At 39.8% G+C, this 11,221-nt stretch overlaps 1 protein-coding gene across 1 annotated transcript in view; it reads left to right on the top strand.

Moving 5' to 3' along the window:
- Positions 1–1,479: 1,479 nt before the first annotated feature.
- fancg (FA complementation group G) overlaps positions 1,480–11,221 on the top strand; it is a 44,554-nt gene continuing 34,812 nt past the window's right edge. Inside the window, exons 1-4 of the mRNA XM_052010603.1 lie at positions 1,480–1,596; positions 6,405–6,489; positions 7,805–7,933; positions 9,020–9,210. Coding sequence (XP_051866563.1) covers positions 1,522–1,596; positions 6,405–6,489; positions 7,805–7,933; positions 9,020–9,210 — 480 coding nt within the window. The 5' untranslated portion in view covers positions 1,480–1,521. The remainder of the gene's footprint in view (positions 1,597–6,404; positions 6,490–7,804; positions 7,934–9,019; positions 9,211–11,221) is intronic.

Here is an 11,221-nt window from a genome sequence, read left to right as displayed (position 1 = left end):
TTCTAGTTTTGGATAATAACATGAGGAATAGGAGTCTACAATTTAACAAGAGCATGATCATATATCTCACTGCACATAGCCCTTGATTCCTATATATTATACATTTGTTTCTCTTGCACAAAGAAGGAAGCCACCTCTCACAGCAACCCCTATCTTCTATTTAATCCATAACCTATTTTCTCACACTGATCAACACCCTGATTCTCCTACCACCCATCGATTGCTAGGCCAAGTAACCTACTGACCAGCATGTCTTTAAACTGTGGGAGGGAACCAAAGCATTGGTTAAGAAACCCACGTGGTCACAGGGAGCATGTATAAACTGAACACAGGTTGCAACTGCGCTCAGGCTGGAACCCAGATCACTGGATTTGTGTGGCACCACCCTAGAGAATTCCAAAGATTTGCCATTCTGCAACAATGAAATTTTCTCTCATTGCATATGAAAGGTTAACACTGCTGATGCTCTCTGACCTATCGCAATTTTCAGTTTTTATTTAAGATCTCCAATATCTGTAATTTTCTTTTGGCTAACAATCTAGACACCCAACTTCAAATCTCACCATTGTGACAGCTGTGCATTTTAAATTCAGTCAATCTGTAATTTTATAAATAGTAATGGTGACCAAAAACTTATCTGATTGTTGCAAAACCCTACCTGGTTCACTGCTGTCCTTAAGGGGAGGAAATCTGCTGTCTTCACCTTATCTGGCTTGTATGCGACTCCAAAGCCACTTGTGGTTGGCCCTTACGTGCTCTCTAAAATGGCCTAGCAAGCTACTCGAGCAATTGGGGATATGCAGTAAATGCTGGCCTTGACAGCAGCACCCAGATTTGGAAAAATTAACACGTAATAACCCCAATGCAGGGCAATATGTACTGGAAAGTGAAACTAGTCTTTTTTTGATTGGCTGAAATACGATTGTCCATGTTGCAAACTTTCTATGACTTGAACTTATGCTTGACGAATTTTGCTTGGTGACAAATAAAATTATGGGAAAACATGGACAGAAAATGGACAATAGAGATCTGGAAGCCAATTTCTAAAACCACATAGATTATAATGAGTTGAAATTAAATCATTGTAGAGTCTTTCTCTAGTACTGAGATAAAGCTGGAAAAAGTGATTTTAAAAAAGTGAGCTGCTCGTTTCAGCAAGGCCTGGAGACTCTTAAGGGCTGTGCTAAAATAGTTTAACAAGTAGTAGCAGTACAATCCTTTTAATTGATATATCCCTTTTAAAGTGGATGTATACACAACATAGACAAGCAGTTTAAATCTTAGAATTCTTGGTATATAAAACACGTCGCTATCCCTTCCTCAACTTTTACAGTTAGCCCTAGAAGGAGTGTAACTTCATCGGCCCCTGAATTTAGCTCTCAATTCATGCTGAGGCTCTGAGATTGTGGAAACGCCTTTGACAGAATTGAGAGGCGGGATTTCCTGTTTATGTCCCAGTTTCGGGCTTTCGTTACTTCCGATTCTAATGAAGTTTTGGCGGTGAGGGATACATTGGGAGTGATGGATAGTATCGGTGGTAAAAGCTGTTTGGAAATCTGGACAGAGGAAAACGACAAGTTGGTGACAGAGCTGAAGGTAGGTGGTATTTTGGAATCACCTGACAGGATCCGGGCTTTGTAAAGTTGCAAACCATAGAAAAAAGTCCTTTTTAAGTGCAGTTTTGACATGCTTTGATGCAATATTTTATGTGAAGTTAAGACTATTTAATTTGAGAGTAACATAAATGAACTTTGATGTTCATATGTACCATGGTAGAAGTATTCATGTGCAAATGAACACGGTAGTTTGCTCAGGTTTCACCATGTCTCTAGAATTGTCACTATACTTTCACCCGTTTGAACAAATTCAAAAAGCTGTGTCCTTGATTGATTCTGGATTCACGGCCTGAGATTATTCTCCTGGTCACCCTGCACAGCCTCCTCTACTTCATGAATCCCAATTTAAAATGCTGGAAATACTCGGCAGGTCGGGCAGCGCCTATGGAGAGAGCAAAACAAAGTTGATGTTGCAGGTCAGTGGCGTTTCATCAGAATGGCTTTCATTCAGTGAATTTAGGTGGATCAGAATCTTGAGTTTTGAGTGAGGAGGAGAGAAATAGGGAATATATTTTTGAAGCACAGTTAAAAGCAACGTGTGTGGGGAGAGTGAGAAATGTATGGATAGACATGGGAGTGTGTTTGGGTGCTTTAAGAGAAATGGAACAAAAAACTGCCAGGTGAAGGCATGCAAGTAAATGTGTAAGAGTTAACGTAAAAAGAGAAAAAGACAAAAGCCAGAGAGGGAGACCACCCCCCCTCCTCCCCCAGAAAAAGAGGAATTGTTTCAGATTTTCAGCTTCTACGATGTTATGCTGAAGGATTGGGGGTGGTGGGTTGACCAGAGGACTGTTAAAGAAAATATGTGTTTTAAAATTTCTTCTTAAGCAGTCCCTCAGGATGGCGAATGATTTGCTTCCATACTAGTTCTGTGGGTTCAGAAGCAGCAGTTGAGACCAATGTGGAACCTACCACAAGTGGGCAGGAGGTCCTTTGTGACATCTGTTAATGTTGTCTTTTTGGTAAATTGGTTTATTATTGTCACACGTACTGAGGTACAGTAAAAAACTTTGTTTTGCATGCCATCCATACAGATCATTTCATCACATCAGTATATAGAGGCAGTACAAGGGAAAAGCAATAACAGAATGCAGAATATAGTGTTACAGTTACAGAGAATGTGCAGTGCAGGTAGACAAGGTGCAAGGTCATAACAAGGTAGATTGTGATGTCAAGAGTCCATCTTATCATACAAGAGGTCCATTCAGTAGTCTTATAACTGTGGGATAGAAGCTATCCCTGAGCCTGGTGGTACCTGCTTTCAGGCTTTAGTATATTCTGTCCCATGAGAGGAGGAGAAGAGAAAATGTCCAGGGTGGGAGGGCTTTGATTATGCTGGCTGCTTTACCGAGGCAACAAGAAGTGTAGACAGAGTCCATGGAAGGGAGGCTGGTTTCCGTGATGTGCTGAGCTGTGTCCACAACTCTAGGCAGTATTTTGTGGTCTCAGGAAGAGCAGTTGCCGCACCAAGCTGTGATGCATCCGGATAGGATGCTTTCTATAGTGCATCTATAAAAATTGGTGAGGGTCAAAGGGGACATGCCGAATTTTTTTTTGTATTCCTGACACATGAACTCAATTTTTTTGATGCCATCCTGAATGCTCTTTTCTCTATTTTCAGTGGTCATTATCCAGGGATTCCCACGAGTTGATGGAGATGTTGCACTTTTTTTCAAGGAGGTTTTGAGGACATCCATGAATCTTTTACTCTTTTTGCCTGGTGATCTCTTAGTGTGACAGAGCTCAGAATAAGATCTCTGTTTTAAGAGTCTGGTATTGATAATGTGAGTGACATGACCTGGCCACTGAGCCAACTGGATGTAATCAAGGCCTTGATGGTGACTGTGTTGGAATGGGAGAGGCCACTGATGTTGGTTCACTGAGTCTGCCAATGATTTGGAGAATTTGTGGCATCTGCTTTGGAGAATTTGTGGCGTCTGTTTGGTAGTACCTCTCCAGTGCTTTGTCGTGCCTCCTCTAGGTAGTTCTCAGCAACATATAGGATCCCTGCTGCTTGGTGGACCATGAATTTTTTTGCCAGGTTTGAGATCTTGAAACATTCTCAGAATGCCACTGTCGTGGATGGCACAGTGGTGCAGCTAGTATAGCTGCTGCCTCACAACACCAGAGACCCAGGCTCTGTCTGACTTTGGGTGCTGTCTGGGTGGAATTTGCATGTTCTGCCAGTGACCACATAGATTTACTCTGAATGCTCCATCCCAAAGACATGCAAGTTGGTAGGTTAATGGGCCACTGTAAATTCTCCCTATTTTGTAGGTGAGTGGTAGAATCTGTGAGAGTTGATGAGAATGTGGGCAGAATAAAAAATGGGATTAATGTAGGATTAGCGTAAATAGCTGATTGATGGTCAACGTGGATTCAGTGAGCTAAAGGGCCTGTTTCTATGCTGTATGTTTCTGTGACTCTGATAGTTTATGGATCCATTGGTTAGGATCCATTAACTCTGAATTAACTGGGCTAGAATTTTTACAAGATTGAAAAATGCCATGTATAATGATTGGAGTTGTCATGTGTTCAACAATATGTGCACTGTGCCTTGTTACGTACCAGCAACAAAAGAAACACACCAACTCATGTATAAGTGTTAGAAACTATTTTATTAATAACTACTTATGATAATAAGAAAAATAAAAATGTTAGACTGTTAAAAGTAAAAATGTTAGATACTAAACATTAACCCCAAAACTAAACCTGAAGTATGTGTGTGTCAAATTCCCAAACTCCAAATCCAGGAATAGGTCTCAAAGTTCAGCAAGCCATAAGGTGAAACGTGAGCAAAGGCTTTTGCAAAACCACCGTTGACTGAAGAGAAAATGTAGAGAGAAAATAGAGAGAAATTACAAAATCCAAATGTTCCACAATGGAACCCATACGACACCTCAGTCACTGATGATCTCCACTGCTTTGTTCCGAAGTATCTGCCACCCCAAAAGGCATTCGAGACGTGGCCATCCACAGAAATACCTGTTTCCTTCTACAGGTTAATGACAAAGTGGACTCCACTGGATTATTCCAAAAATCCATACGTGGATTGTAGGGACAGACACAGTTATTGTTTTTCATCCATCAATACAGAGACCAGCAGGCAGGGTGTCTCTCTCCCTCTCTCTCTTTTCTGACTAAACAATAAACGTTAGCATGTTGTTATCTTGCTGTTGACGTAATCACGCCGCGTGGGCGCGCGCGCATGCGCGCACACACACACACACACACACACACACTACTGTACTATGTCTTGAAGGGACATTCACCAAATAGCAACCTAATCTGTAACAGCCTCAAGATAGGTGGAATCTACATTGATATTCAGCGAGCAGTTCACTTGCTACTGAGGAGGGAGTTGAGGGGGACCTTAGCAGTGACCTTCCCTGTGGCATAGAGCAGAGAGACCCCTCTGTAATTACTGCAGTTTGACTTGTTTCCTTTCTTGAATGTGGCATTCATTATAGAGTCTCTGAGGTGCCCTCTTAATATTGCTATGGCAGGAATGTAAATATTTCTTTGTTTTTTTCCATGCAGCGAGAGATAATAGTAGTTTGATGCTACCAACTTCTGTGAAAGTGATGACTTTGACTGGATTTTAAATGTTGAGAGATTGTTTAGAGGGCTTATCAGAATTTAGAACAGAAGTAGTTGAAAGTTCTTTCATGAATGGTGAGGTGAAGGGAGAGGGAATGCACAATAGCCAAGAGGTGGGAGATCAAAGTATGAAGGAAGACAGTCTAAAGCGAGTGGAGGAAGGCTACGTATAAATTATAATTTATGGAAGGTCATGAATGGAGTTAGGGGTGACTGACTGGTCAGAGGTTTTAAGGAGGGAAGAAAGTTGGCGGAGCAGTGGGAATTCCAGAGCTTAGGACTTGGGCAGCTAAAGGCAAGTATATTGTTGAGGAAGCAATTAAAACCCTTGATGTTTGGGGAACCTTATAAATGGCTGACTTCTTTCGTATGCGGCCAGCTACAAAATTCAAGTAACTGTAGGAATTTGAGGTTGCGAATTTGTACTTGTTCAGTTGGAGCATAATACATTGTAGCAGTACATCAACTTTTCCTGACAATTAGCAGACCAGTCCTATGTGGAAATTGTATATTAACTTGATCAGTGCTGAAATACTTGAGAGGCTTTCAGACTTGAGCATATTGATAACTGGATGACTTCTGTAATTTTGCACATTGGTATAAAGAAGAACAGATACAACATCAGCATAATATTTTGTCAAGGATCAATTTTAGAAAATATTCAGTTTAAATGTTTAGTTATTATGGTGAATAATCAAGCATACTTGCCAGGCAAATCCATTCCAGAACAACTTAAGAGCAGAAGAAATAGAAGCAGGAGTAGGGTGTTCGGCACTTCGTACCTGCTCCACTTTTGTCAAAGCCGCTTTCCTGCATTAATCCATACTCACTTGATTTTCCCCAGTATCTAAATATTTATCAATCTCAGTCTTGAATATTCTCAGCCATTGAACATCCACAACACGCTTGGGCAGTGAATTCCAAACATTCACCATACTCTATGTGAAGACATTTCTCCTCATCTCTGTTCTAAAGTGAAACTATGACCCCTGGTTCTCAACCCTCCAGCCACGAGAATTGACAACTTCGTAAGAATTTCATTCACTTCAATGAGAGCATTGTCCAGTTCACCTAATCTCACCTCACGCAAATAATTCACCTGAATCTCTTCATTTACAGGTTTGTTTCTTTTACATTTTAGCATGTGGTGTATTATATACATTGATTAATATATTTTATCTCTTCCAGAATATTTCTACCCACACTGCAAATTGGACAGATACGTTGCGCCAGAGCTATGTTTCTTTCAACAAACTGCTGGAGAAAATCCAAGGTACTGATGCGACTGGTTGTTACAGCTTATTTAATTGTATTAATGCGATATACGGGCCTGTATTGTCACTTCCCCTACCACAAGGGCAAACTGTACTATTTATTCACCTTGTTCAAACACCTTTCCATCATCAAACAATTCAAATTAATCTTTATTGTCATAGTTAAGTGTTATCCAGGAAACATATTTTGCAAACTTTCACAATTCTCTTTTTTAAAGTGGTTTTTCATACTCTATATTCTCTATCTCCCATTTAAATATCCATGCATCTCTGGCCTCAGTTGTTTAACTATGGAGCGCATTCCTTCTAACTACTTAGTGACATTTTTTGTAATTTTTGACACCTGCCTGTATTTGTATTGCTCTGATAGAAAAAGAACATTTTCAAGACTGGAAATGCTCATCAGATCAGGCAGAATGACAAATGGTCTTCAACTGAAAATATTAATTCTGCTTCTCTCTGCAGTTGCTGCCCGACCTGCTGAGTGTTTCCAGAATTTTTTTTTAATGCAGATTTCCAGCATCTTCAGTTTTTTTTTGTTGATTTTTGATTTCTAGTCTGTCTTTGCATTAGTATTTTCCTCAGTTAGCATTCCAGTGGATGTGTAACATTGTGGTTTTTCTGGATCTTGAGTGTCTTTCCCATAATGTGCAACCAAATACATCAAGACTTTAAGTTCAAATACCTCACTATTTTCCAATATTTAAAAATGAACTCAAAGGCATGTTAAATATATATTGTAGCATGGTATGGAGCTGCAGAGCTTAAAAATCCTTGACTGGGTAAATAGTGAGGATAACAGTGGTAGAGTGCAGGAGGCATTAGTAGGCCAGCAGAAGGGGCAAACATGGCAGACGAAATTTAATATCAAGGAGACAAAATGTAGGTCAAATGGCATTGTTCTAAAAGATACACAGGAGCAGAGGGACCTAAGTGTGTGTGCATTTCCTCCCACATTCCAAAGACGTACAGGTTAGGAAGTTGTGTGCATGCTATGTTGGCGCTGGAAGAGTGGTGACACTTGTGGGCTGCCCCCAGAACACTCTACACAAAAGATGCATTTCACTGTGTGTTTCAATGTACATGTGATTAATAAAGAAATCTTATCTTGTCTTATCTTCAAAAGTAGCAGGACATATTGGGGGAGAGGCTTTTAAAATGCATGGCATCCTGGAGTTGAGTGGTACACAATTTCAGTTAGGCAATACACTTTGCAACCTACTTTATTGTCAACATGTGCTGTCTGATGGCTCATTAACTGGGAAACCTTGCCTTCCAATAGAGTGCATACTAATCTTTGTGGTCTTTCTGCAGGATTGCCACCGACTATACCCAGCATTCCCCTGGAACTGACTATTCTGTCCAATGCCATCGTTTTAGCTATCAGTTTATCTGATACCATTCATAATGATAACTCCTTAGTGTACCAGGGATTTACCCGAGGTAAGTTATAAACCTCCAGGACGGTTTGTGAATTTGTTATAATTGCTGTGTTAGTAGTTTGCTGCCTCCCAATTTGTAAAACGAGCTGGTTGCAGGATATTTCTTCTTTCTTCCATCAGATTACTGTATTGCCAAATGAAATGGAAGTCTTCACTTGATAAAACACTTAGATTCAGTGCAATTGGTATATTCTGATGCAGAATATATAATTGCACTGCAGGTGCACACTGTTGTAATAAACACTAAAACCCGATACTTCAGTAAGTTCTTTATTTCCACACATTTTTCCAACTTGTCTTTGCATCTTAAGCCATCTCTTCTAGTAGACAATTGTGTACTGTTTTGTGGCTGAGCAGAATACATTCACAACCTCAGGATATCCCAAAAAATTTCACATGCACATAAATAGTTTTGAAGTGTATTACTGCTGCATTGCAGGGAATCATGGCAGCCATTTTACACATGGAACTTCCACAAAGATTGAAATTTATGTGCAGGACAGCTCCATACAAAGTAACTTTTGGTCTTTTTATGTCCACTTGGGAGGAGATTGGGTTTAATTGAACATTTTGTTCAAGAGACTGGAACCTTTGCTGAAGCATTAGCCTAAGCTATGTGCTCAATTCTCTGGAGTGTGGTTGAGTCTACAACTATCTGACTCAATGCTGAGTGTGCTATCACTTAGCCAAAGGCTGATACCTGTGAACGAGGTTCCTATGCAGCCTTTACAAGGTATCTAAGTGCAGCAAGCTGTTAAGACCCTTGTATTATTCTTTAATTTCACCCAAGCTGCTGCTTTTCATTGGCCTCTATTGCTGGTGTATGCCAAGGATATCTTTTAGTGAGTGTGCATTGTCTCCAGTATCTTGTGAAAAATTTAGCATTATTCTTTAGAATTGCTGCTCATGCTAAATTATTCCTCTTTATTTAATGATAACCAGTGTTAATAAAACCATTTTCTTTTGTGTTTTGCCTGGCCTAAGTGTGTGCTTTCTTTGACAAGAAAGTTTGCATATTGTTTTTTGGACTCAAGAACTATAAAATTGCTTAGTCTTCATGATTCTTTGCAATTTTTTTTTGAAACAGGATTAGAAGCGTATGGTAAACATTTTGATGAACAAGACATCATGAAATTATGTGAGATGATATTTCAGAGCATCAGTGACCCCACTTTTATTCAGGCAGTTCATCAGCTGATATACCTGCAATGTCTGCTGTGGCTGGCTAGAAATCAGCTGGAGAAAGTCGATGCTGTGCTACACATGCTAAGGGAGAGAGTAAGTACAGCTAGGCAGATAAAGATTTAACACTTTTGCATTGTATAATTCATTGCTTATTGTGATGGATCAGGCTCTACTTCCTAGTTCTATCAAGGAAGGTAATTGGATGTGTGGATAAAAACAAAACTCAGGTCAGGCAGTATCTATGGAGAGACAGTTAAAATTTCAGATCAAGGACCCTTCATCAGAAGTAGGAACGTCAGTAAACAAGTTTATTTAGCTTGCTTGTTTGCTCACTTTCCTAGTTCTGATGAAGGGTAGCTTGACCTAAAAATTTAACTGTCCACAGATGCAGCAAAGCTTCTGAGTGTTTCCAGCATTTTGTTTTTATCACACATACAATTATCTGTTTCTCTTTATATAGTTGCTGCCTCAACTGCTTTGTGTTTCTGTCATTTTCTGTTCTTATTTCAAATTTTCCAAATCTGCAGTTCTTTTTTGATTTTTCAATTGGATGTGAGATATGTAATACGATTTTTTTTCATTAAAAATACTTGTTGAAGAGGAATTACCTGCTCAAGTAAGTACCACACTGAATTGTGGGTTGATTGGACGATCAATGTTGATTGCAGTGCAAGATGTTTCTCTCAGACCCAGTGGGACTTTTCATTCACCATGTATACTCGTTCCAGGTGGTCTTGGAATCAGAAATTTTTTGATCTTTGTGAGAGCTGACAGATTTAAAAAAAAAAGACACAAAGCCAGCAAAGGAAGATTTTTTGGAGGAGAATCTGTATTCTGGTAGGGAAGTTTCATGGATGATGCTTTGTAAATGGTGCACCACAGTGCAATGGCATAATTTGCATTGGTATGTGAAGGAAAGTCATACTGATCATTCAGTCTTTCTCATTGAAGGAGGTATTCTGCATTTTGCCGCCTTTGAAATCATTTTTTATAAATCAAACTAATTATTGCCTCATCTATTGTTAAATTGATCAAGCGATTGGGGGGGCGGGTGGGAAGAATATATGTGAAGAATATGAAGATCCACTTGTGAAAATGAGAGGCTTTCATTGTTATGTTCCTGAAGTTTTATATATCACAAAACAACAGGAGCAGCAGTCAGCTACTTGCCCCCTCAAGCCTACCCCACAATTCAATATGATCATGGCTGATCTATGCTGGCCTCAACCCCTCTACCCACTGAGAGAAGAAATTTCTATGCACTTGACTTTTAAATGACCGTCCCCATATCTTGTAGCTATGACCCCTTGTTTGTGACACTACCATTAGGGGACACATTTCAACATCCACCCTGTCAACCTCACTTAAGATCTTGTACACTTGAATAAAGTCATCCCTCATTCTTCTAATCTCCAAGGAATACAAACCCTCCTCCAGGTCATTAATCAAGCTAGTATTGAGGGCCAAGAACCGATCCCTGGGGTCCTCCACTTCCGATCCCTCCAGTCTGAAAAGGACCCATTTATTCCAACTCTTCTGTTTTCTATGCAACAGCCAGTTTTCAGTCCAATCAGATGGTGTCATCCCAGCTTTTGGTGCCTTTACTGCACATTTACCTTCTAAATGTCAAATATGTGAGCTTACAAAACTAAATAAACAGGGTTGAAAAGCAAAGCTCGAGTATTTTCTATTTTTAATATTAACGCAAGGGACTCTGCTTTCAACAGTACCTGCAAATTAGCCTTTTACAAATCATGAGTAGGACACAGGGATCCCTCTTTCTGTTGATTTAAGATTGAGGCCCTCACTGGGTAAATTTTGCCATGCTCAATGGAATACCAGTTTCCTATGCAAGGATTTCCTATGAACATATCTGGCATAGCAAGTCCTTGGATGAACAGTTGAACCCTGTTATATTTGGGTTCAGGAAAAAAAAAAGAAACAAAGACATACCTTTTATGTAGCACCTCTTTCCAGCCAATGAAGTATCTTTCTTTCTATGTACTCATGATTGGCTGCCGAATTTCTTACAAGGCTATTTTCTCAGAGAGAGCTGCCAGACACCATGTGGTAGTGACCAAAAATTTCCTGCAAATTCTGTGCT

Source organism: Pristis pectinata, chromosome 2 (assembly GCF_009764475.1).
Source record: "Pristis pectinata isolate sPriPec2 chromosome 2, sPriPec2.1.pri, whole genome shotgun sequence".
NCBI lineage: Eukaryota > Metazoa > Chordata > Chondrichthyes > Rhinopristiformes > Pristidae > Pristis > Pristis pectinata.
Note: the sequence above shows the minus strand (reverse complement) of the source record. Positions and strands in the feature narration are given on the sequence as shown.